General features: G+C 38.8%; 2 protein-coding genes across 3 annotated transcripts in view; one reads left to right on the top strand and one right to left on the bottom strand.

The window, feature by feature from the left end:
• Positions 1-11,914, top strand: LOC125880262 (uncharacterized). Its single transcript, XM_049562557.1, has 5 exons — positions 1-592; positions 1,208-1,333; positions 1,560-1,712; positions 10,123-10,249; positions 10,412-11,914. Exons 1-5 carry the CDS (start codon positions 316-318, stop codon positions 10,518-10,520), a joined length of 792 nt encoding a protein of 263 aa, XP_049418514.1. The 5' UTR covers positions 1-315; the 3' UTR covers positions 10,521-11,914.
• A 130-nt stretch (positions 11,915-12,044) lies between these two features.
• The window catches only part of mrtfba (myocardin related transcription factor Ba), a 30,215-nt gene continuing 14,785 nt past the window's right edge, over positions 12,045-27,474 (bottom strand). The window contains exons 1-15 of one of the 2 annotated variants that reach the window (XM_049562547.1): positions 25,267-25,447; positions 23,233-23,298; positions 22,984-23,039; positions 22,760-22,835; positions 22,367-22,528; positions 21,956-22,137; positions 21,665-21,787; positions 21,049-21,296; positions 20,365-20,536; positions 18,045-19,058; positions 17,794-17,904; positions 17,112-17,261; positions 16,867-17,001; positions 16,642-16,702; positions 12,045-16,368 (exon numbers count right to left, since the gene is read on the bottom strand). In XM_049562547.1, coding sequence (XP_049418504.1) covers positions 15,857-16,368; positions 16,642-16,702; positions 16,867-17,001; positions 17,112-17,261; positions 17,794-17,904; positions 18,045-19,058; positions 20,365-20,536; positions 21,049-21,296; positions 21,665-21,787; positions 21,956-22,137; positions 22,367-22,528; positions 22,760-22,835; positions 22,984-23,039; positions 23,233-23,298; positions 25,267-25,321 — 3,123 coding nt within the window. In that variant the 5' untranslated portion in view covers positions 25,322-25,447 and the 3' untranslated portion in view covers positions 12,045-15,856. Of the gene's footprint in view, positions 16,369-16,641; positions 16,703-16,866; positions 17,002-17,111; positions 17,262-17,793; positions 17,905-18,044; positions 19,059-20,364; positions 20,537-21,048; positions 21,297-21,664; positions 21,788-21,955; positions 22,138-22,366; positions 22,529-22,759; positions 22,836-22,983; positions 23,040-23,232; positions 23,299-25,266; positions 25,448-27,474 lie in introns of those variants that run through there. The other variant, XM_049562546.1, reaches the window with a different exon arrangement.

The raw sequence follows: 27,474 nt of genomic DNA, 5'->3' as shown, positions 1-27,474 counted from the left end.
CTGATCAGATGATGAGAACATATCATTCGGATAAGTCTGTTTAACAAGGCCTTGGAACTTTTTATTTATTTTTCTAGAATATTTTTGAGAGAAGACTGAAATGCTGGAAACATTTGACATCATCCAGATTTCTATTTGACTGTGCTGCAAATGAAAAACAGAGCCTTGAAGTCTAGCCTTACCTGGAAGAACTTGGATTCTGGTTTGGAGGTGTTTTTGGGCTGTTTTTTTTGGTTCCTGGTTTGCACTGAGTTTAAGGATTCGGGACGTGGTTAAAACTGCTTCAAAAAACTTGTTTCAGGTCTTTAAAGCAGGATGTCACAGGGTGAGGTGCATCCTCTGTCTTACAGGCAGACACAGAGCATCGAGCTGAACACAGGCGTCGGTTTGGACCAAGAACAAGAGCAGCATTACTCTGAATCTTATTCCCAGCCTGAATTCAACCAGTGGACCTTTGAGCCAGGGAGCAGACCCCCGGCGCAGGCCATCGAGTTTCGCATAAAGCAGCTTCACAACAGACGTGTCCTTCTGCTGAAGATGCAGCGCCTCGGGAAGAAGGCAGGGGACAGTGGTGACGAGAGTACGGAGGAAAGTGAGTCAGTCTACTCAAATAAGTGCTTCCCAATTACATACACATAATACATTTTGCATTTAAACATTTAATTTAAAAACATTCTATATCACGAGTGTGAAACACTTCACATGGAAAAAAAAGTACAAATTAGAAGACACTCATTTTGTGTGCCACATTTTTTTTAAAAAATACAATTCTTTTAATCATTGCTAGATTGCTGATGAATTGCCTTGTACTTTTGGTGTGTCTGTTATTCAGTGGCCCAACAATAGGCAGGAGGAGAGGTGCCAAAATCTCCCCTGGCCACACACACACACACACACACACACACAACAACATAAAATAAAATATCAAAAGTGAGCTAAGACCTAAGAGAAACAAAAACCAGGGATAAAAAAACATATTGAGTCAAAGGAAGGCAGATAAACAGAAGAGTAAAATGAACGCTTTGTATTTATTATTCATAGGCTATTTCATTTTAGTTAACTAAAAGTATTATTCATTTTTCAGTTGTATATTGACTTGCCTAACACCTCTTGGCTACATTCTGATGATTAAAAAGAGGTAACAGGTACAGCATGGTATAGGTCTGTTTCAGCGATGTAAACTTGCTCTCCCATGCTGTGTCGTCAGTGACCTGTGAGGACAGTGATCGACTGTGTGAGCTGGAGGCCATCCAGAGGGAACTGGAGGAACTGGTGGTTAAAAAGGAGGAGGTGGAGAAAAAGGGAAAACGCTCAAAGCTCAGAGCGAATGAAGGCATGTCTTCACTTTTTTCACTGAATATTAGAGTTTAAAATTATGACTTTTCATCACTGTAAAATGTAGCTTACTTGAAGAGTCCTATCACTTTAAAGCAGCTTTAAGTAACTTAACATGTCAGTAGCTCAGTAATGGCAACCCTGCTTACTGTGTGAGAACAACCTTTTTTATATGAAGATGTTTCTAATGCATCTATAATGACACTGCTCATGTTTTAAATCAGGTCAACAGGATGCAGGTCCCGCTCTTTATAAAACTGAGACACCCCGTGGGGGGATCTACATTCTGCCACCTCCCCAGCAGGAGGACAGGACAGCAGAGAAGAGAGTAAAAGCTAGGCCTGTGACTGAAACACCAACAGGCCCAGTTGTTCCAGGTAAGCTACATACTTAATTACAGTATCAGTCATGCAGGGCCGTAATAACCTGATTGGCACCACTCTCAAAGTTCCAGTAGTTCCCATGCCTACTGCATGACATAACAACATCATAGTATAGTATGTCCTTCAAAATTGCATAAAAACGTCATAGTATAGTATGTCATTGAAAATGGCATAAAAACATTGTGGTATAGTATGTCATTCAAAATTGCAAAAAAAGTCGTGATATAGTATGTCATTCAAAATTGCATAAAAACGTCATAGTATAGCATGTCGTTCAAATTTGCAAAAAAAAGTCATAGTATAGTATGTCCTTCAAAATTGCATAAAAAAAGTCATAGTATAGCATGTCGTTCAAATTTGCAAAAAAAGTCATAGTATAGTATGTCCTTCAAAATTGCATAAAAAAAGTCATAGTATAGCATGTCGTTCAAATTTGCAAAAAAAGTCATAGTATAGCATGTCCTTCAAAATTGCATAAAAAAGTCATAGTATAGTATGTCCTTCAAAATTGCATAAAAAAGTCATAGTATAGTATGTCGTTCAAAATTGCATAAAAAAGTCATAGTATAGTATGTCCTTCAAAATTGCATAAAAAAGTCATAGTATAGCATGTCATTCAAATTTGCAAAAAAAAGTCATAGTATAGTATGTCCTTCAAAATTGCAAAAAAATGATAGTATAGTATGTCCTTCAAAATTGCAAAAAAAATCATAGTATAGTATGTCCTTCAAAATTGCAAAAAAAATGTCATAGTATAGTATGTCCTTCAAAATTAAAAAAAAATCATAGTATAGTATGTCCTTCAAAATTGCAAAAAATGTCACAGTATACTATGTCCTTCAAAATTAAAAAAAAATCATAGAATAGTATGTCGTTCAAATTTGCAAAAAACGTCATAGTATAGTATGTCCTTCAAAATTGCAAAAAAATGTCATAGTATAGTATGTCCTTCAAAACTGAAAAAAAGTCATAGTATAGTATGTTGTCAAAAATGGCATAAGAACGTCATAGTATAGTATGTCCTTCAAAATTAAAAAAAAAATCATAGTATAGTATGTTGTTCAAAATTGCATAAAAACGTCATAGTATAGCATGTCCTTCAAAATTGCAAAAAAAATCATAGTACAGTATGTCATTCAAATTTGCAAAAAAAGTCATAGTATAGTATGTCCTTCAAAATTAAAAAAAAATCATAGTATAGTATGTCGTTCAAATTTGCAAAAAACGTCATAGTATAGTATGTCCTTCAAAATTGCAAAAAAAAATTCATAGTACAGTATGTTGTTCAAATTTTTTTAAAAAAAAGTTATAGTATAGTATGTCTTTCAAAATTGCATAAAAACATCACACTATAGTATGTCGTTCAAAATTGCATAAAAACCTCATACTATAATATGTTGTTAAAAATTGCATAAAAACGTCATAGTATAGTATGTCATTCAAAATTGCAAAAAAAATCATAGTATAGTATGTCCTTCAAAATTGCAAAAAAAATCATAGTATAGTATGTCCTTCAAAATTGCAAAAAAAATCATAGTATAGTATGTCCTTCAAAATTGCAAAAAAATGTCATAGTATAGTATGTCCTTCAAAATTGCAAAAAAAAATCATAGTATAGTATGTCCTTCAAAATTGCAAAAAAAATCATAGTATAGTATGTCCTTCAAAATTGCAAAAAAAAGGTCTTAGTATAGTATGTCGTTCAAAACTGCAAAAAAACTGATAGTACAGTATGTCCTTCAAAATTGCATAAAAACATCATACTATAGTATGTTGATAAAAATTGCAAAAAAAATCATAGTATAGTATGTCCTTCAAAATTGCAAAAAAAAGTCATAGTATAGTATGTTGTCAAAAATGGCATAAGAACGTCATAGTATAGTATGTCCTTCAAAATTGCAAAAAAATGTCATAGTATAGTATGTCCTTCAAAATTAAAAAAAAATCATAGTATAGTATGTCCTTCAAAATTGCAAAAAAAATCATAGTATAGTATGTCCTTCAAAATTGCATGAAAACATCATACTATAGTATGTTGTTCAAAATTGCATAAAAACGTCATAGTATAGCATGTCCTTCAAAATTGCAAAAAAAAAATCATAGTATATTATGTTCTTCAAAATTGCATGAAAACATCATACTATAGTATGTTGTTCAAAATTGAAAAAAAAATACATAGAATATCATGTCATACAAAATTGCAAAAAAACCACATAGTATAGTATGTCCTTCAAAATTGAAAAAAAAAAATCATAGTATAGTATGTCCTTCAAAATTGCAAAAAAATTTAATAGTATAGTAGTTCCTTCAAAATTCAATTAAAACAACATACTATAGTATGTCCTTCAAAATTGCAAAAAACGTCATAGTATAGCATGTCCTTCAAAATTGCAAAAAAAATCATAGTATAGTATGTCCTTCAAAATTGCAAAAAAAAATCATAGTATAGTATGTTGTTCAAAATTGCATGAAAACATCATACTATAGTATGTTGTTCAAAATTGCATAAAAACGTCATAGTATAGTATGTCCTTCAAAATTGCAAAAAAAAATCATAGTATAGTATGTCCTTCAAAATTGCAAAAAAAAATCATAGTATAGTATGTCCTTCAAAATTGCATGAAAACATCATACTATAGTATGTTGTTCAAAATTGCATAAAAACGTCATAGTATAGTATGTCCTTCAAAATTGCAAAAAAATCATAGTATAGTATGTCCTTCAAAATTGCAAAAAAAATCATAGTATAGTATGTCCTTCAAAATTGCATGAAAACATCATACTATAGTATGTTGTTCAAAATTGCATAAAAACGTCATAGTATAGCATGTCCTTCAAAATTGCAAAAAAAATCATAGTATAGTATGTCCTTCAAAATTGCAAAAAAAAATCATAGTATAGTATGTCCTTCAAAATTGCATGAAAACATCATACTATAGTATGTTGTTCAAAATTGCATAAAAACGTCATAGTATAGCATGTCCTTCAAAATTGCAAAAAAAATCATAGTATAGTATGTCCTTCAAAATTGCAAAAAAAATCATAGTATAGTATGTCCTTCAAAATTGCAAAAAAAAATCATAGTATAGTATGTCCTTCAAAATTGCAAAAAAAATCATAGTATAGTATGTCCTTCAAAATTGCATGAAAACATCATACTATAGTATGTTGTTCAAAATTGCATAAAAACGTCATAGTATAGCATGTCCTTCAAAATTGCAAAAAAAGTCATAGTATAGTATGTCCTTCAAAATTAAAAAAAAATCATAGTATAGTATGTCGTTCAAATTTGCAAAAAACGTCATAGTATAGTATGTCCTTCAAAATTGCAAAAAAAATCATAGTATAGCATGTCCTTCAAAATTGCAAAAAAAATCATAGTATAGTATGTCCTTCAAAATTGCAAAAAAAAATCATAGTATAGTATGTCCTTCAAAATTGCATGAAAACATCATACTATAGTATGTTGTTCAAAATTGCATAAAAACGTCATAGTATATAGTATGTCCTTCAAAATTGCAAAAAAAATCATAGTACAGTATGTCATTCAAATTTGCAAAAAAAGTCATAGTATAGTATGTCCTTCAAAATTGCAAAAAAATGTCATAGTATAGTATGTCCTTCAAAATTGCATGAAAACATCATACTATAGTATGTTGTTCAAAATTGCATAAAAACGTCATAGTATAGTATGTCCTTCAAAATTGCAAAAAACGTCATAGTATAGCATGTCCTTCAAAATTGCAAAAAAAATCATAGTATAGTATGTCCTTCAAAATTGCAAAAAAAAATCATAGTATAGTATGTCGTCAAAAATGGCATAAGAACGTCATAGTATAGTATGTCCTTCAAAATTGCAAAAAAAATCATAGTATAGTATGTCCTTCAAAATTGCAAAAAAAAAATCATAGTATAGTATGTCCTTCAAAATTGCAAAAAAAAATCATAGTATATTATGTTCTTCAAAATTGCATGAAAACATCATACTATAGTATGTTGTTCAAAATTGCATAAAAACGTCATAGTATAGCATGTCCTTCAAAATTGCAAAAAAAGTCATAGTATAGCATGTCCTTCAAAATTGCAAAAAAAATCATAGTACAGTATGTCATTCAAATTTGCAAAAAAAGTCATAGTATAGTATGTCCTTCAAAATTGCAAAAAAATCATAGTATAGTATGTCGTTCAAATTTGCAAAAAACGTCATAGTATAGTATGTCCTTCAAAATTGCAAAAAAAAATCATAGTATAGTATGTCCTTCAAAATTGCATGAAAACATCATACTATAGTATGTTGTTCAAAATTGCATAAAAACGTCATAGTATAGCATGTCCTTCAAAATTGCAAAAAAAATCATAGTACAGTATGTCATTCAAATTTGCAAAAAAAAGTCAGTATAGTATGTCCTTCAAAATTGCAAAAAAATGTCATAGTATAGCATGTCCTTCAAAATTCAAAAAAAATCATAGTATAGTATGTCGTTCAAATTTGCAAAAAACGTCATAGTATAGTATGTCGTTCAAAATTGAAAAAAAGTCATAGTATAGTATGTCGTTCAAAATTGCAAAAAAAAAATCATAGTATAGTATGTCCTTCAAAATTCAAAAAAAATCATAGTATAGTATGTCGTTCAAATTTTCAAAAAACGTCATAGTATAGTATGTCCTTCAAAATTGAAAAAAAGTCATAGTATAGTATGTCGTTCAAAATTGCAAAAAAAATCATAGTATAGTATGTCCTTCAAAATTGCACGAAAACATCATACTATAGTATGTCGTTCAAAATTGCAAAAAAAAATCATAGTATAGTATGTCCTTCAAAATTGCATAAAAACATCATACTATAGTGTGTTGTTAAAAATTGCATAAAAACATCACAGTATAGTATGTCATTCAAAATTGCAAAAAAAAAGTCATAGTACAGTAGTGTGTTGTTAAAAATTGCAAAAAAAGGTCATAGTATAGTATGTCCTTCAAAATTGCAAAAAAAAAATCATAGTATAGTATGTCGTTCAAAATTGCATAAAAACATCATACTATAGTGTGTTGTTAAAAATTGCATAAAAACGTCACAATATAGTATGTCATTCAAAATTGCAAAAAAAAGGTCATAGTACAGTATGTCGTTCAAAATTGCAAAAAAAAGTCATAGTATAGTATGTCCTTCAAAATTGCAAAAAAAAGGTCTTAGTATAGTATGTCGTTCAAAATTGCAAAAAAAAATTCACAGCATAGTATGTCGTTCAAAATTGCATGAAAACATCATACTATAGTATGTCGTTCAAAATTGCATAAAAACGTCATAGTATGGTATGTCATTCAAAATTGCAAAAAAAAGGTCTTAGTATAGTATGTCGTTCAAAATTGCAAAAAAAATTCACAGCATAGTATGTCGTTCAAAATTGCATGAAAACGTCACAATATAGTATGTCGTTCAAAATTGCAAAAAAAGTCATAGTATAGTATGTCGTTCAAAATTGCATAAAAACGTCATAGTATAGTATGTCATTCAAAATTGCAAAAAAAAGGTCATAGTATAGTATGTCCTTCAAAATTGCATAAAAACATCATACTATAGTGTGTTGTTAAAAATTGCATAAAAACGTCACAGTATAGTATGTCATTCAAAATTGCAAAAAAAAGTCATAGTACAGTATGTCCTTCAAAACTGAAAAAAAATCATAGTATAGTATGTTGTTAAAATCTGCAAAAAGCATCATAGTATAGTATGTCATTGAAAATTGCAAGAAAAGGTCATAGTGTAGTATGTCCTTCAAAATTTCAAAAAAATTCACAGCATAGTATGTCGTTCGAAATTGCAAAAAAACTGATAGTACAGTATGTCCTTCAAAATTGCATAAAAACATCATAGTATAGTATGTCCTTCAAAATTGCATAAAAACATCATACTATAGTATGTCCTTCAAAATTGCAAAAAAATATCATAGTATAGTATGTCGTTCAAATTTGCAAAAAAAAGTCATAGTATAATATGTCCTTCAAAATTGCAAGAAAAAAAATCACAGTATAGTATGTCGTCAAAAATTGCATAAAAAAATCATACCATAGTATGTCATTTAAAATTGCATAAAAACGTCATAGTATATAGTATGACATTCAAAATTGCAAAAAAAAAAGTCATGGTATAGTATATCCTTCAAAATTGCATAAAAACATCATACTATAGTATGTCCTTCAAAATTGCATAAAAACTTCATAGTATATAGTATGACATTCAAAATTGCAAAAAAAAAAGTCATGGTATGGTATATCCTTCAAAATTGCATAAAAACGTCATAGTATATAGTATGACATTCAAAATTGCAAAAAAATTCATGGTATAGTACGTCCTTCAAAACTGCAAAAAAAAAAATTATAGTATAGTATGTCGTTCAAATTTGCAAAAAGCCATAGTATAGTATGTCCTTCAAAACTGCAAAAAAAAAATCATTGTATAGTATGTCGTTCAAATTTGCAAAAAAAGTCATAGTATAGTATGTCCTTTAAAATTGCAAAAAAAAATCATAGTATAGTATGTCGTTCAAATTTGCAAAAAAAGTCATAGTATAGTATGTCGTCAAAAATTGCATAAAAACATCATACTATAGTATGTCATTGAAAATTGCATAAAAACTTCATAGTATATAGTATGACATTCAAAATTGCAAAAAAATCATAGTATAGTATGTCGTTCAAATTTGCAAAAAAAGTCATACTATAGTATGTCGTCAAAAATTGCATAAAAACATCATACTATAGTATGTTTTTCAAAATTGAAAATCAAGTCATAGTATATACTCTTCTATACTATGTCTTTATGACACACTATACTGTGATATTTTTGTCATACTATCCTATAACATTTTTATGTCATGCTGTGCTATATTTTTTCATACTATACTATAATATTCTTATGTCATGCTGTGCTGTATTTTTTCATACTATACTATAATATTCTTATGTCATGCTGTGCTGTATTTTTTCATACTATACTATAATATTCTTATGTCATGCTGTGCTATATTTTTTCATACTATACTTTAATATTCTTATGTCATGCTGTGCTATATTTTTTCATACTATACTATAATATTCTTATGTCATGCTGTGCTGTATTTTTTCATACTATACTATAATATTCTTATGTCATGCTGTGCTATATTTTTTCATACTATACTATAATATCCTTATGTCATGCTGTGCTATATTTTTTCATACTATACTATAATATTCTTATGTCATGCTGTGCTGTATTTTTTCTTACTATACTATAATATTCTTATGTCATGCTGCGCTATATTTTTTCATACTATACTATAATATTCTTATGTCATACTATACTATATTTTTTCATACTATACTATAATATTCTTATGTCATACTATACTATAATATTTTTATGTCATGCTATACTTTGCTGTTCTTTTGACCTTTGTTTGTGATATGCTCCACTATGACATTGTTTTATCACATTTTTCATGACATGCTATTCTATGACATTTTTATTTTTTTATGACATACTTTAGTATGACTTTTTTATTAATTTTTTTGTATGACATGCTATTCTATGACAATTTATATTACATTCTATGACATACTATAGTGAATTTTGTATTTTTTTCATGACATCCTATACTATGATGTTTTTATATATTATCTTTATGTCATCCCATACTATAATATTTATATTAAATTGTTATGACAAACTATTGTATGACTTTTTTATTCAATTTTTTGTGGCATTCTAAAGTTTGACTTTTTTTCAACTTTTCATGACATAAGTTTGACTTTTTATTTTTTTCACAACATGCTATACTATGATGTTTTTAAAAAAAATTATGACATGGTATAGTATGACATTCTCAGTCAACTTTTCATGACATGCTTTACTATGATGTTTTTATTTTTACGTGACGTGTGTGGTGGTTAGCACTCTTGCCTCACCACAAGAGGGTTGCCGGTTCGATCCCGGGCGTGGGAGCCCTTCTGTGTGGAGTTTGCATGTTCTCCCCGTGTCAGCGTGGGTTCTCTCCGGGCACTCTGGCTTCCTCCCACAGTCCAAAGACATGCAGATTGGGGACTAGGTTAATTGATAACTCTAAATTGTCCGTAGGTGTGAATGTGAGCGTGAATGGTTGTTTGTCTCTATGTGTCAGCCCTGTGATAGTCTGGCGACTTGTCCAGGGTGTACCCTGCCTCTCGCCCGATGTCAGCTGGGATAGGCTCCAGCCCAGTCTTTATTATGATCAATACATTACTGGAAGTGACAATTTGATACTTTCTGATTATTGGGGGTGTATAACAGAGGGCAGGATCGTGATTTCACCCCAGCAGTCATGCATTTGTCTGTATTTGAATATCTTTTGAGACAGTAACAGTGTGCTCTGTCTATCTCGTGGGCTAGTTGACAGTCTGGGTTGGACACCAATGGTCACCAAGTGTCCATTCTGTGAAGAGGTCGTCCTCACAGAAACCAGCAGCAAAGTGGGCGAGGCTGCGTGGATGATTTGCTGCCTGTGCACCTTGGCAGGGTACGTCTGTTTGGACCTGATTTACTGTCGAAATTTTTACCCTGACAGACTGCAGAGTTAAAAGTAGTCTTAACGAAGTGGGTGGACATTTTGTAAAACACACTTACTTGTACTTTGAACTTTGATCTTTCACATCCCTATTCTTTCTTCCTTCCTTCACAGGTGTGTTGCAGGCTGCTGTTTAATCCCTTTCTTTATGAGGCGTACAAAGAACGTCCACCACCAGTGTCCCCGGTGCCAGGAAAACATTCACATCCAACAGCCGTTTTGACTTAAAGGCTGCTATTTAAACAGCTACTGTGCTTTGTACAGTACGATCCACGGCCTATGTGCTTTAGTGACCAACTCCTGTGGTCATGGAGCTGTCTGGGACTCAGTTGTTTGACTCCACAACTGATCTCAGCAATGTGCCTGGAGTCGACTACGCTGTCAGTGCAAATGGCACAAAGGCTCAGATAACTTGAGGAAAACCTACTGTTCTTAATGCATGTTTGACTTGCACACTGTGAAACTTTACCTACCAGAATATCTGCATAACATGGATTTGAGCTGAGTTCGCAAATGCAAACACTGCCATTCAAAACACTCCTCACTTTATTAATATCTCCAGTAGTCAATGTTTCAGATACAAATTACTCCAAACTAATCCCTCCATTTAAAATGATCAAGTCCTGTTTATTATAACACAGTATCATGCTTTGTCAACAGTCTACTGAACTTTGTGTCTGGTTTCCTTGGTCAAGTATATTGAAATAAAACTCTGGGAATATGTTATCTGAGAGGAAAGTGGAAACAAATCGCTGTTGATATGCAAACATGGCCTATAACGCAACAAAGAACTGTTTTGATACACTGTAAGCTGCAACACACTTCAAATGTAGTGCTTACTCAATTCTTCTGTTTCTGTGCTCCTGCCAGTTGTTTCATATGTTGTTTGTGACATTATATAAAACTCGAATTACAGCCTCTCAGGTTTTATGCCTCCGTGAACCAGTCAGGTGTGTGAAAACATGAATGCTTGGATGTGGCAGCACAGAAGATCTATACGGTCAGCACAGTTTAAAGGTGGACACCCAAGATTAGTTTCACCAATTCAGTATCTGACCAAATGTCTCCCATTCTTCGGAGACATATAAAAATGTTTTTGCAAAACATTGTGATGTCACAGTGAAATTGACCTTTTGGCTATAAAATGACATCACTTCATCATTACAACCTGTTAGATTTTTGTGTGACATTTTGTCATAATTAGCAGATGAGCTCTTGAGTTATGGCCAAAAACAGTGAGGTCACAGTGACGTTTGACCACTAAATTCAAATCAGTTCAGTCTTGAATCCAAGTGGACGTTTGTGTCTTATTTGAGGAAATTTCTTCAAGGCCTTCTTGAGATATCTTATTCTCAAAATAAGACAGACATAAAGTCACAGTGACCTTTGAACACCAAATTCTACTTAGTTAATCCTGACTTAAAGTGGACGTTTGTGCCATATTTGAGGAAATTTCTTCAAGTCCTTCTTGAGAAATCGCATTTACAAAACGAGACAGTGGCAAGGTCACAGTGACCTTCGAACACCAAATGTTAATGAAATTATCCTTCACTCTAAGCAAATGTTTGTGCCAAATTTGAAAAAAAAAAAAAAAAAAAAAAAAAATCCCATTCACAAATATCCCATTCACAAGAATGGGGCGGATGGACAGATGGACGACCCAAAACACAATGCCTCCAGCAGCGTCTATTGCTGGCGTGGAGACATAAAAATGTACTTTATTCTGTAATCAACATCTGCAGAGGCGTTCACAGTACACCAAATTTTATTGACACATAAAGGCATACAGTACTTATATACATCTTTTTGAGTATTTACAAAATAGAGAACCCATGGATGTTACACATGTAGAAAAATATGCATTACATCTATATAAATATGTACACAATGTGCAAAACATATGGCATACAAACAACAAGAGGCATGGCATGGGTGGTGGAGACAGAGAGGACACTCGGCTACGATGACGGATGTAAATGTCCCCAAAATACACTGATTTGAATGAAATGTCTTGTCTTGTCTTTCTTAAGTTCAGCTTCTCCATCGCAATAATGTACAATGCTAACATGATGATAAATGTGCGGGTGAATGAGGACAAGCAGAAGTCGATACACCTGTTAACCCCAACTATGGAAGTAAAGAAGCTGACAGGAACCTTTAGGGGTTCTTCAGACTGATGGTGCCTCCACATATCTCTACATTAAGAGGGTTATTCAAACAAACCACTCAGATATTAAGTGCCTTTGAACTTATAAACTGTATTACTCTGTAGTAAAGGTTCTTACATTAATAAAATCAAGGCAGGATCTGACATACAGTACAGTATATCAAGGGAGAGCAGCCTTTATTGCTTTTAGCTGTCCCTGTCTGGCCAGTCAGCAACTGCGACTGCCAACGCTGAGTGGTGTCACATTGAGCGTAAATCACATACACGTGAAGCCAAGAGGTTTGTGTATGTCTGATATGAAAAATAAAATGGAAAAAACAACTCTGCAAACCGAAAATATACACATGAAATCCTCTTTTACAGATTTTACATAAAACAAGATTAAATGTTTTTTTTTCTTTTCATCTTCACCCTAAAAAAAGAAAAGAAGTGATAAATACAAAAAAACGTGAGAAAATTAACAAAATGTGAGAATATGTTCCACTGCCTATTTGGCAACAAAATATCAAATGTGACAGCCTTAAAGCTGACACACTGAAGGAAATAAAAACACCATCAACTTGTCATGTCTTCTAGGATACACATGAATCAGCTAGTGATTCTTACTCTTCATCCTATGTAAGATCTAACACTCCCAGCAATGCGGTAAAAAGAGGAAATACAACTACACCTGCAAGCAGGTATCACAAGGGACCAAGACGATGAGGTCATCTCTGAACAGGTGGTTTAACACAAGTTTGTAGGAAAGTAACTGAAATACGACAAAGCCCAGGGGCAGGTTTGTGCAGTATTTGGCTAGACTCTTTCAGGTGTTCAGATGGTTAGGATTTGGCCTGATCTGATGATACAATGTGTAACTGCAGCAGTAAGAGCACCACTCTGACAAGACAGTGTTGACGTAAAGGGCTCTCAGTCAGTTTGTTCAGGCCACCAAATTATTGCTGGTGAACAGCAAATCAGCATCACACAGGCAGAAAATACAGATTTAAAAAGCAAGAAAAATTGAAAATTAAAATGTGTTTCCTGCTGGAAATGACCCTGAAGTGCCCACAGTTGGAAGTGGAAATGAGCCCCAACAGAAGAGAGGCAGTGCCCTCTAAAGCCCATGGACGTAATGACAGATTTAAGTGGTTAAAATGAACTGTGAATGTAAAGTAACTAAAAAAAGATGGTTTAAAAAAAGCAATCTTATTTCAAAGTGCCGTACAGTAAGACTGCATCAACCCCAAAAAAATATCCCAAAAGGTGACGCTAAATCAGTTACCCAATATTTAGATTTCAAAGAAACAGCGCGGGGGATTTGATGCAATCCGGTAAAAATAAACATCTAGATTTTGTGAGGCTTTAAAAAGTAGCTAAGCCCTCTTCACTGCGGATCACACCTCGAAGGTGTCTGTGCGTTTATTTGACTGTAGGACACCAACTGAACGACACGGATAAAAACAGTAAACAGTCATCAGAAGCCTTTTGAAGAGTTCGGAATATGTTGACTGGATAGCGAATGATTTGATTTCATAGATATTTGCAAATTTCTTCAGACAACTTGGGGGCGACGGCTGAGAAGGAGCTCGAAGCCGCCCAGAGATTAAACAATCATGCACACAGAGACACAGGTGGACATGCAGAAGACGGGAAGACAAATCCAGACAGACACACATACTTTCTTGCTTCTCCCTCTCACACACACACACACACACTTGGTGAGGAAACTAACTTTGTCTGCAGTAGCTGAGTTAGACTCTTTAACCAGCCAAATATTACTTTAGAATATTCTGATTCCTCCAAATGATGGTTGGTCACTTGATAAACAGGCTGTGAAAGAAGAATTCATCAGCTACAGGCAACTTCCATGTTTACTGGCTAGTGTTGCAGTAATTTCCCACCTTGACACACACATATAGACACACAAACACACGTAGACAAAGTGCAGGGATACTCTAGGACAGCTAAATATAAAGCTCAGACATCTTAATTCCTTGATAGGACGTGCAGCTCACACCTCTTCTACTGTGCATCTGCACGTCTCATAAACTGATGTTTGTTCCCTTTCCACTGTTTGATCTCAGTTTACGATCAGAAGAAGAAAAAAAAAAAAGCTGCCAACTTTGTGAGTGAAGTCCCATTTTTCAAAGTTACATTCAAAACAAGATACTTGGACAACAACTGCAGTATCTCTGGAGCGATTGGCCACATGATCCCAATCATATCGATCACTTCCCGTTGACAATCACCTTGGATATGCAAAGTTCACATTTCCTTTGTTCTGAGGTGAAGGAGGCGCAGCGTCGGATCTCTCCGCCTCTTATGTGCATAGCTCTCACGCAGGTCGTTGTTCGACTGGAGTCTTTGTTCTTTAGAGTCATTGGTTCGTCAGCTTGACCGCGGGGGTCGTGTTAGATCAGAGAGAAACAGTCACATCTGATAGGACGTATCAGATTAGTCAGCAAATGCGTAATGTACAGTATGTGGTTGACTGGACCGGTGTGAGGCTCTCAGTTAGGAATCCCTTTAGCTCAGTGACTGACTGAGTGCGTCTGGCTTCAATTATATAGGGGACAAACAGATACAACTGTCCAGCACGTCAGACTCAGACTGGTTTGTTCTAAGCTTTTCCAGGTGGAGTGGTCAGTAGCGGAGGCTGCACTGACATGACGCACTAGCATTGTGTGGATTTTTATTAAGAGCTCCTTTCATTTCTTTATTACGGCTAGATTTCATCTGTAGTAAGCGACCTGTCATTTAGAGCGACATGTTTATTGTGCTCTAACAACCAGCTTTTATAACCTCCTATGGCACAGTATGCTTCGGCGGAACAAAGGCCTTCTCTTAAATGTTTTGTTGAGGCGCAGTGTTCACACTGAAAGCCGACCAGCCAAACCTCCAGTAGGAATAAACGGGTGATATCAACCGTCAATACTGTGTAGACGCTGTCTGAGACGCTGTTTTAGTGTGGTTTAAAGAGTATTTACAAACAGTCCATGCTACCAGAATTCATTTGGCTCTGTCTCCTCGTCTTTGTTCATTAAAAATCGTGACATCAGACACTGTAAAATTCTGTTTAAAATCCCTTATCACTAATGCGACGGGTGACCACGATCACCTTAGTGATGACGTTTTTGTGGCTGATCAGCCAGCCTTTTTAAAGCTGTGCAAACTCCTGCTTGTAGTTCAACTTGAATCAGTGCACTGCCTGTACAGCATCTCTTACTGTAGAATAGTGGGAATATTACAGATGGTATGGATGTACTGTAAGAGTGGTATGGTGCTCATTCATATTTTAAACTCAACCTCTCTGTGGTGGTCAGTCTTCTTCTTTTCATCCATCCACTCCTGGCTCATCTGCTCTGCCACCTCCCCACGCTTTCTTTTTCTGTCATCCACCCATCCGTCCGTCAATCCCAGTGAAGCTGCAGGTCCTGTGTATCCAGGAAGTCCGTCGGGATCCCCAGTGGCGTGAGCGCCCCAGCCGGACCTGGCGGCATGGTGAGGTCCAGCCACTCCATATTGTCCAGGCCTGGGTCAGACAGGCCCATGTTGAGGGAGGAAGGTGAGGAAGAATCACAGAAGGACAGCTCAGATGTGTCCATGGGTGAGTAGGGCTGCTGCTCCATCAGCTGGGCCTGCAGCTCCTCCATCAGGCCCCGTGTGCGTGGGTCTGATGCTGGCGCTGTTTCGGCCAGCGTGCCCTCCAGGAAGGCCTCGAGCTGATTGTCTGTGGCGAGGGAGGAGAGGCTGGGCAGGCTGGGGCCGACGGCCGGGCTCAGGGTGGCCGGGGGAGCCACCTGGACCTGTGGAGGTGGCCTGGAGAGGGCGGTGTTGACTGGCAGGGTGGAGATGTTTGCTGTGACCGGGATGGTCTTAGTGAGAGACACGGGAGAGTCCTGCTGGATGAAGGGAGTGATTTCTGGAGGAGGGGATAAAAACATAGATTATTATGAAAGTTCAACCAATGAAGGTGTCTTGGAATTGTTATAATAATGTTTTCCATACCACTGATCAACAAAAACCCCCTTATTTGCACTACACATTGCACGTTCAACTGTAAGATGTGACGTAACATAAGCTGTATTGTCACCAAACTGAAAACGCTGCAGCCTACACAGCGGTCTGCCTGAGACTAGATTGTTTTTAACTCACTCATACTAACAGAATGCTGTGGGTTTGTACACCTCCTTACCTCCACTCTCTATGAGAATGTCGAACAAGTCATCCATCTGCTGGCTGGTTGCCGTGGGAACCTGAGAAGACAGTCAACGAGGTTAAGAGACTCGAGGCTGTTCGCCAAAAGCAAAACAATTTCTCAAGGGTGGAACACCGAAAATAGTCTCTCACGTGTTCGTGCTGTTTTGTATTCTGAAGGATACAGCGGTGCTGGGTGTGTGTGTGTGTGTGTGTGTCTTACCTGTGAAACACTGTTGACGTGCATGTTGCGGCTCTGTTTGATGGCCTCCTCGTAGCGGGGAGGCTCTCTTGTCTTGGGAGGCTGAGCAACAATGGAGGTGGGCTGAAGGATGAAGGTGGGCTGAGGAGAGGGAGACTGGAGTAATAAGACAGAGACGGAGAAAATCCAGTCAGGCAGGATTAAGAACCGTCAACAGAAGCAACTAGGACAGCTTGAACCAAATGTTAATAACTCAGCACTAATACCTTATTGAGGGGTCCGTTGGAGATGTGGTGGTTGGGTGAAGCCCGTGGTGAGACCCTGTTATCTGGGGAGCGTCTCAGGAAACACTGAGTGTTCATCTCAGGCCTGTTCTGGTTCTCCACTCCAGTAGTGTTATTGCACACAGTCAGAGTCTGTTGAGACAGAGTCAAATCTTAAGAGTCGTTTTAAAGGAGGAACTGAAGATACAGCAAGTGGGGCATCTGTCCAACAATATATTAGTTAGTAAAAAATAGATTAAAGCAGCGGTTCTCAGCTGGTGGGTCACGGTCCAAAAATTGGTCGCGGGTTCATTCAGAATGGACTGCAAGTGACTTTCAAAAAAAACCAAAAAAACCCCACTTTATTTTTAAGTACAGTAAATTTACTTAATTTACCATTTCATAGTGAATTCAATAAAACTCAGGGTGAGCAATTAATATACAAATAATTATTTTGTGGGTGAAGCATTCCTTTAATAGGAATGATATTGGATCGTCGTCAGCCGTGCTCACGTCAGCTCCAACAGTGCCTCTCAAATTACCACCACTACAGGGCACATTACTGTCATGTGACAGTGACACATAAGTATTATTGTTTCAGCCAAGGCAAAATGAAGGGTTTAGTAAAAGTCACTGCGGCACAGTGTCCTCACAGAAATGCGACTAACCACATGGCGGGACTGACCTGCAGCAATGGGTTCTGGTTGGTTAAGTGCTGGCTGGGTGCCGTCTCCATCGTAGTGGTTTTCAGCTGAGGAACTGAGGCCTGCACCAGGTTTGTGGCCTGAAGGACAGGCTATGACAAGAGGAAGGAGTTTAAGAACACAACTGTGAGTCTACACATAGTTTTCTCATTTGTAAGCCCCTGAGGCAGGTAAACAGTTCTCTAACAGACGTCACAACACATGATGTCACTCTACTTTGTTCCAGACTTACCTGCAGGCTGACAGTGGTGCTTGGCAGCTGGATTGCAGTAGCGTTATTGGGCAGTGAGACTGGGAGGAGGATCTGAGTTCCAGCCTGGCCGGTCGTGGTTAACAAGGTCTGAGGCTGACCCAGCACCTGGGACACTCCACCACGGTGGCTGATGAAGAACTGCTGCAGGCTGGGGGCTGCTGGTTGGGACTGTGGCTGGAGTTTGGGACTTCTCTGTGACTGGGAGAGCAGCTGTGGGTTGTTAGTTATTTGGGGCTGGGCTTGGGACTGGATCTGGGTGATGAGCTGGGTTTGGGTCTGGAGCTGGAGCGGCTTGCCAGAAGAAACCGTCACATCCTCCAGCTTGACCACAGTTGGCAGGGTGGAGAGAGTCTGGGAGCCCAGGATGGAGTTGGGGATTGTAGCACCAGTGGATGAACAGTTTGACAGCACTGCACCCTCCACTTTCACTACATTTGAGTTCAGGACGGTAGGAACAGGGTTCATGGCAGACTCGGCAGGGGAGCCCCCTTGGCCTCTCTTCTCCACCTCCAGCTGCATCTTCAGCTCCTCCACCAGCTTCTGCTCCTGCTCCAGCTTCCTCATCAACTCCACTATCTGCTGCTCCTTCTCATGGAGCCGCCTGTCCTTTTCTTCTGGGACTTGGAAAGAGGGGAGAGGTGAGGACTGTGGACCTGCCCAGCCAGAGCTCACCGTTTGTGTCTCAGAAGGAGCCTCAGACATGCCTACATCCTGCTGGGGGGCGCAGCGATCATTGGGGATGGGTGAGACTGGGGGTGTGGGGTTAGTGCTCTCTTTAGCCACCTGCTGGACTGGAAGAACTATAGCAGGGGTGGTAGTGGTGGTGACCTCCATGGGTACGGAGGACAGGATGGTAGTGGCTGGGGCGGGAATGCTTGCAGGAGCAGAGGTGCTGTGGTTTTCCTGGAAAGGCTTCAGTCTTTCTATCAGATCAGTCTTTGTTCCCGACACAGGGAGGCCACGCAACTTTAGCTCCAGTTTTAGCTCAGCAACCTGGAAAAATACAAATATTATCATATCATCAATTTGGAAGGGTACAAGAGGAGAAGTGCAGCTGATTTTAAGGGAAAAGTTCAAAACGTTGGCCTTTTTTCTGAGGCTACAGCCAGTTGGAAGCAGGGAAAACAGCTAACCAGGCTCAGTCCAAACTTTAAAAACAATCTGTGGTCCAGCACCACAAAATTTGACCTTATACTAGGACTATTTCTGACTGGGCCAGGCACTTCCTGGAGTGACTTTAGTGGAGCAACCACCATCACCAAGTCTCAAGGAAGTCACTGATCTCTGCAAAGAAATAGTCCTGCACATAAGCTAAAATAAAACCACAACTTATAACATGTTTGCATGCATTAAACAGCAAAATACTGTTAACGTATATATAATTCATGAGTTAATTAGCAAGCTTTACTGGTGCTCTTAGATTAGTTATGGTTGGACAGAACGAGGCTGGTGGTTTCTCCTGCTTTCTGAGCAGGGAGTTCTGGGGGCAGCAAAACAAACTACTGGCATCTTAATAAAGACGTCAGGGAATAACTGACTTTTCACCATCATTCTGTGAGCAACCGTGGACTTAATTTACACTACAGTCTGTGGACAGCAGGACGCAGTCAAAGTGAAAGTTGGTTTAACCATAACCTCGCTAGGTTGGACTTAGCCTGTCTGCCGCCTGCAGCTCCTCATCTAACAACTTACTGTGGCTGCTCATGACTCTTCCATTACTGCCTGTAATTTTTCAAACTGATCCACTGTCAAAAAATGCTGAAAATGATGGTTGTGTTGTTTTGTAGATGCATTTTTGATGAAAGATTGCTCACTGACAAACACACTGCATTTCCTGTGACCCCTTTCAACCTGTGTTATGAATGTTAAATGCTTTTACTGTGAAGCAGCAGCAGTGGGAAATGTTCGATGTGCATTAGCAGTAAGTAAGAGTGAGAGGAGGCGGTGCTATGGGGGCACTGCGGTACGTGTGTGTCAGCTCTTTTGAGAGATGAGAGCGGTGTGTCAATACTGTGGAAAATAAGTACTGAAACATTTCAAATATTCAGAACTGATGTGTATCAATAAATCAATATTTTTAACAACACTTAACAGAACCTTGTTGGATCTTTTGTGGAGTTATCAGATTCCTATGAAAACATTCTTGTACTGGCTGCGACACAGTTCACTTCTACAGCTGAGTGGGCCCATAAAAGGGTAATTTCTCCCTTTAGGCTACTTTGATTTCGAGGCTGCTGGGACATGCTGTTCCAGGCTACATGGGTGAGGGGTTTGCTGGTACAAGTGGGTTTCCAAATACCTTCATCTCCTCCAGGTTGGCAGGCAAGACTCCTGGCTTGCGGTTCGAAAGCGTGTTGTTTGGACGAGCCGGAGCCGGAGTCACAGGGGGAGGTGGAGGTGCAGTGGGCAAGGACACCACGATGGAGGTTGGCAGGCTGCCGGCGCTGCTGCTCTGACCCTCGGCCACGGGCCTGTAGTGAGAGAGAAACACAAAAATCATTATTATTTTTAAGGAAATAATTTGCACTACTTCTGTATGACAAAAAAAGAAACAAAAAAAGAGGAAGAGGTGGACAAAGGAGTATTATTGGAGAGATGATTGAAGAGAGAGAAAGGCAGGAAAGAGAAAGAGGAAATGTGTTCCCAATATGAACAGAACATCCATCCTGAGCCCTGCGCCTCACTAACAAAGCCAGTCATCCAAACCTCAGTGCAGCGGTTCAAAGGGAGCTCTGCCATGCCGCGCTGTGAGGACATTTATGTAAACAGCTGCTGGTGAAACAACATCCTGTTAGTTATTATATGATTAGACGCTGAGTTGTTATTGGAAACTAGCTAATGGCCCTCTGGGTCATTGAAAACAGCAGTATCTGCTGTATCCTGCTTTCAGGCGTTTTTTTACATAGGGTTATGAAAGCAAGCCAAAGCAGTAATAAAACAATACAACTGCAAATGTTTTCTTATTAATGTTTCATATACGTACTTGAGTGGTGCTGGTAATATAGTCTGGTAGTTGTAGTGCTGCTGTTGCTGGCTGAGGATCTGCAGCTGCAGGAACAGCTGCTGTTGCTGCAGCAGTCGGGCGTAGGAAGAGTCCATGGGTGCTTCGCTGGCCTCCTGCTTCTGGTCTGGGGGAACATACTGGTGGTACTTGAGCTTCTTCACCCTCGACTTGGGCTCTTTGCCTTTCTTACTGCGGCTCTTCTCTGAGGGAGACTTCTGCTGGCTTTGCTGTTGTGGGAGGAAACAGGGAAAAGTTTTTTCCACAGGATTCAGATATCACAGTAAGAGGTGATATCATATTTAGGCGAAACCTAAGTCTTTTATTTGTACCACTACTCCTCGCTTTTATGTGCCCATTTGCTCCTGGAAACAGAATTATGAGGGTTAGTGGTTAAAGTCTTTCCCTTCAAGACCCTGATAGGTCATCAGTAATTGTTGGTGTCATTAATGTAAACAGATGCAACTATAGCAACAACGGTATCATCACAATTACATGTGCCATGTATCTGATGGAGATAAAAAAGCATAGATGCACATGCACATCAATCGTTCAAACGAGTCAGCAAATAAAAAGAGAGAGAGTAAGGAGTCCTTACTTTGACCAGTGTTGGGCCTGGTTTTGAAGGAGCAGCTGTGGTGACTGGCGGTGCCGGAGTGACAGCTGGGCGGCCCACGGGCTGCTCAATGGTCGAGATCACTTGTGTGGCAACTGGGAAGGCCTGAAGAAGCACAGGAAAGCGACACTTAAAACTGCAAAGCAAACCTCTAACGTCTTGTAAACACTGCAGAGTCCAATAATAATGGTAACAATGTTATGTAGTTAGAAAAACCTGGGGCTATTAAGGCAGGCATGTACAAACACCAGTGTAGCAAGCCCTGTGTCTGACCTGCAGTATGGTGTTGGGTATTGGTGGTGGTAGTGGTGCGGGGACTGGAGAGGGCGTCTCTGGCACTCTGCTCTCCCCAGGAGAGGGGACAGAGCTCTGAGATTCCTGGCTGGCCGGCTGCTCTGGGGACAGGGCATCGCTGCTGTCTTCATCCAGCACTTTGGGGTAATTCACCTGACCCACTAAGACATGACAGCAACAAAATTCCAGCACTGAACCACTCACATTGTTTTTATCTCTTTGCCAGTAAAACACATCTTTTATCATCATTCCTCTCCAATTCCCGGCAGGGCCCATCAAAAAATGACCTCTTCCTAACAGTGTCCATTAAAGCAGAAATGCTGTACAAGCACTGGCTGTCTAATACGGCAACATTAGTCACTTGACGATCACTGTTTTCCTGTCTCTCACCGATGATGGCCTGTTTAACGCTGGAATCCACCGGCAGGATGTTTTTCTCCACCAGCTCCATGGGGCCGGGTCTCTGAGCAATCTTCTCGTTGAGGTTGTCAGCCAGCCGGGCCCTTTTCAGTTTCATCTGGGTGGCCTGTAGTGACGGTTCTGCTCCAGTCTCTGAAGAACAGAGAAAGCGCTTTGGGGTTGCATTTTTGATGTATGAAAGGCACTATATAAATAAAGTTTGATTAATTGATTGAAACATGTCACACATAGTTGATATCATACTGAATGATGTCAGCTTGTAGATTTCTTGTTTGCTGTGTCTGTAGCCCATTTAAATTCTCTTATGCTGGTCCACAAGGAACGTTAGATAATACAATACGTGCATATGAGAATCACCAGTACCTTGCAGGATGTGCATCCTGACCAGCTCTGCTCTCTCTGGACGACTGCGGATCTTGTGCTTGAGGAAATTCTCAGTCTGAAGAGAGAGACGGACAGTCAATAAACCATCTCAGCTTCCATGCCCTGTTCTGCTTCTGCTGCACTGAGCAACACAACAGTCCAGGAGTGCATTATTACTTCTCAAATCCACAGTTATCACTTTATTTCCAAACTGGGTGTCTTACCCTGGCTCTCTCCAGGCTGCGAATCTGTCCATGGAAAGCTGCCGGGCTCTTCAGAGCTGCAACACATCACATTTTCATCAGGTCTGAGCACAATTTTTTTAAGGACAGATGATCTGGATTTCTTTTTAAAAAGCACAAACATGTTTATTATTTCAGCTATCAGGGTCCCAGCTTGTTATCATACACCCGCCCACACCACATCAGCTTTTTTTTGCTGACTGATGGACAACTGGCAGCGTTGATACTCACGTGGCATGATGCCCTGGTCCACCAGCTGCTCCCGGGTTCGCCTTTGCTGAAGCCTTAACTGCAGGACTGAAAAAGTAAAAGCAAAAAAAAAAATTATAAAAGAAAAGCAGAGGCATGTTGATTGTAATGTTAAGAAGAAAAAAAGAGGAAAAACATTATAGGAAAAATGAGGGAAAACAGCTGACAGAAGATTAACCAGATGAGGTAGAATATAAAAATAAAAAGGGAAAATAGGGAAGAACTAAGGAAGAAGAGAAGGTAACCACATACTAACCTCTGCCAACCCTGATACATCACTCATATCCTGCTTTCTAGTCATTAAGCTGACAACATACAATAACGTCATTGTATAAAGGCATTTTGCACACAGGATGAAAATTACCCTACAAACAGAAGTGCACATATCAGCTATTACTGAGCTGACATTAAAAGCCTGACGAGGAGACTTTAGCTCCAGACAGTCAGTCCTATCTTGTTACATAATAACTTCGCTCCTGAGAGCAGGGTCCGAAATACGTGCGAGGTACGGGAGCTCGGATCCCCAGAAAGCAAATTTATTTTTCCTAGGATGATTAAGGTATGACCTGCCTTACGCTGTCTCTGACTGGTTTACCCTGACATTCTCACCCTACCCCTTATCAATCTCACTCCTCTTGACTAAACCTAACCAACCTGACCAATGAAGGCAACGAGTACTTGTCAATCAGAGGTGAAGTGTCTTCATTTTTGGTGTCACAGTTTTTCCCTCCATAATTTGATATTTTCTTGTGTATGTAGGTTCTTGAAATACATAATAGGCTGACAGTAAAGCTCTTGTCAACGTGTCTGTTTATTAGCGCAAACAATTTACCATAATCAATGTCATGGGATGCAGCCTACAGCCCTATTTGCATGGGACATGTATTACCTGGGGACCTCTAGTAATTTGTAATAATTGCAGAGAGCGTCTGTGATCTTAATCGTGTTTTAATCTGCCATTTCTGTAATTTATCAAATAAAAAATCCACCACAACTTATGTTCCCTATGACATCAAATGCAGATATCACGTTTAAACATTGGTTTAACATAGTTTTTTTGCACAATTTTTGCTTTCTCCGCACCTTCTATCTGCCTCTTTCCTAGCTGAGAATTGTAGAGGCGGCGCTGGCAATTACGAATTAAAGTTTTGACATCTTTCTGGGTGCAAATTCAGGAGGCTTGTCTCGCTACACTGCACGGAGACCCATTCACAGAAAGAGTAAACTATCAGAAGGGCTAAATTTTGGAATACGATGGATGTCATGCATAGCAGCATGCAGTACGGAACATTTTCCTATCATATATCTGGGGTATAATGCCAATAAATGTGAGTAAAACAGCACTTGAAACACTGACAAGGGAAGGTCCCCTGTTAATATTAGTCCCATGCAAGTACGGCTCAGGGCTAGTGTATTTAAAAAGTAATACAAACCACTGCCTGTGCACTGTGCGGTGGCATGTTTACTATGCCATTAAAAAAGCACTGTACAAATAAATACTTCTGCTTTTACTTTTGTTTTGTGTTGTCCCAGGCTTAATATTCTCTATATGAATTGAAATGTATTGCAAGTATGTTTTTGCACATAGGCGGGTGCATTCATGTGTGCACATGCATGAGCACAACACCCTCCCACCCCTGACGGATAGGGCTCCCCCGAAAGTCACGGTGTAATTCAAACATTGCGCTACCTAGTGCATCTTCAATCCTCAGTCGATGTAAAAGGACGAGATGGTGTTTCATTCCATTTCCCAGTAAACTCTCTTCACCAGGGTATGACATTTCACAGGCTGTAATTATGTGCTCACAATCCTGCTGCTTTAACATTTGGACCACTGCAACCCAAAACCAAAACAACGCCAGAGGGCACTCACAAGAGAAACAAAGACGGACACCCACCACCAAAACACTAGGTATATAAAAGAGGTTTTATTGACCCACCACATTTCCAGAACTCCAGGACAAGCTGCCAACACCATTAGCCCACTAACCTGCTACAACAGAGAAGAGTGCTCACCTTCTCTGAACCCAATGCAGCAGTCACTGGGTGTCTCTACCTCCACACAGGCCATTGTCTGAGAGAGAGAGTCCTGGCCTACGGAGCAGTCCAAAATACAACGGAGTGATTAAGCCATTTGATCGCAAGGTGACAGCCTTTGTATGAAAGCCTGAAACATGTAGCTTATAGTGATATCCTCTCTCAGCCACGGTGCAAAAAGATGAACTGAATGATGTGATGTGACTACGAATTAGAGGAGCAACATTGGGCCCGTCCTCTAACCCTCTTTCCCTCCCTGATTTTTTTTTTTTTTTTACTGCAAGGCTACAACCCCTCCTACCCCTCCACAAATACTTCCCTCTCTCACTCAGCCCGTTTAGGATGGCTTATTTGCTCGCTGTCGGCAATCCCAGCACAGCCTGATGTGATGTCTACATTGGTTCCTTGTAACTACTGGGGAACGGTAAAGAGTCTGAGTCAGCACTGACTAAGGACAAAGGGCGATAACACATGTATCGTCAATCTGAGAAGACAACAACACGTGTTTTGTAGCTTTCATATTGTTTTGACAGTGGGCCTGATAAGGACGAGTCACATTAAAAAACTAAATACTGACCACAGGCCACTTCTGCATTCACAGGAAAGGATGTGTCAAAACTTACAAAGAAATACAAGCTGTCCTTCTCTAACAGGAAACAGCTGGCCTCACCTACTTGAGAAACTGAGTGCAACTTATTCGACCAGGGTAAGACCAATGATCAACAACATCAACTTCATGGCTATACAAAGCTGTCATACATTATGTCATAACCTTTTGCATACTCTGAAATGCTGCAGCTTTAATTCCAGTTAGAGCTGTGGTAAAACATTAACAAACTGTATACAGAAATCGATCTGGCTCCTGTTTGTACAGACATTTTGCAGGGCTTGCTGGACAGAAGCTATACCTGCCTAAAAGAAATGAACCGTTCTGACCCAACTACACTCGGCACATAGCTGGAGGAAGATATGCAGCAGGGACATGTTTGTTTAAGGTGATATATATAGACTTCCAGTCAGTTGCATTGTCCTCAATTCCTCCGGGAAATGCTGCTCAGCCTGACGAACACATGCTGACCTGTGACCTATGCAGAATGAGGCGAGAGGTGGATGACATGACTGAGCTGTTTATGCACACAGAGACAGGCACGCAGTTAGCGGGTCAATGAGGGAAACACAGGCTAACAGAAAAATGTATGTTTCACTTGCAGTTAATACGTGAGATTTTTAATACTATCTAGAAGTGGATTTACGCCTTGTTCAATAATGCAAATATGACACAAGCTGACCACACATGGCTGATGGAATGTGGTAAAAGAGAAATCAGTGGTACTTTAAGAACCAGAAATCACATCTCTACAGACGTGATGCATTAATTAAAGGAATAGTTTGACATTTTTTGTTTTCTTGTCGAGAGTTAGACGGGACAACGAACACTTTTTTCGAATCTGTCCGTTCAATATGAAGCTAAGGCTATGCCCAGCTCTCATAGATTAGCATGAAGACTGGAAACAGAAGGAAACAGCTGCCCAAAGGTAACAAAATCCACCAACCAGCAGCTCTTAAGATCACTAATTAACATGCTACATCTCACTTGTTTAATCAGTACAAAAACCAAAGTGTAAAAACATCACCATGAGGTTTCCAGACACCAGTAAAGACTCCAGGAAGTTACTGCATTTAGCCAATACAGAGTCCCGCACATAACCCTGTTAAAGCCATTTCACACAAAGCTCAGACTTTCGTCCAAAATATTTGCACAAAACTTACACAAACTGATTTTGTGGGTTCTTATGAATGCATGCACACCCCTGCGGAACATTTGTGCAAGGGAACATTATTCAGAAGGATATCGATTTCAGTGGGTTTCCACTTGGCTATAAAGGTTTGCCCAACGAAATCCTTTGTTCCAACTGATGTCATACCTCCAGGTCTAAGTTCACTTGCTGCCAAAATGGGGGAACATCTTATCAATTTAGTTTCTGCTTCAGCTGGGATACAATGACAATGATACTGTAGCTGATTTGCACTTTCTACACTATATCGAGGTCAGTGAAGGGGGCTAGCCACAACAGGTAGCTTTAGCATCAAATTTGGGCTCCGATTAGATGATTGTGTAGTTAACGTCAGCCCTTAAGACATCCTCTATCTGGATAAGTTTTTTTTGTAGGAAGAAACAAGATATAA

Source organism: Epinephelus fuscoguttatus, linkage group LG20, assembly GCF_011397635.1.
Source record: "Epinephelus fuscoguttatus linkage group LG20, E.fuscoguttatus.final_Chr_v1".
Lineage (NCBI taxonomy): Eukaryota > Metazoa > Chordata > Actinopteri > Perciformes > Serranidae > Epinephelus > Epinephelus fuscoguttatus.
Note: the sequence above shows the minus strand (reverse complement) of the source record. Positions and strands in the feature narration are given on the sequence as shown.

Excerpts from the sequence above, each read along its gene's own strand:
- LOC125880262 (XM_049562557.1), top strand. The coding sequence starts at position 316 with ATGTCACAGGGTGAGGTGCATCCTCTGTCTTACAGGCAGACACAGAGC. Across the intron at positions 1,713-10,122 it reads AACAGGCCCAGTTGTTCCAG|TTGACAGTCTGGGTTGGACA; the intron begins GTAAGCTACATA and ends CTCGTGGGCTAG. Across the intron at positions 10,250-10,411 it reads TGCCTGTGCACCTTGGCAGG|GTGTGTTGCAGGCTGCTGTT; the intron begins GTACGTCTGTTT and ends CTTCCTTCACAG.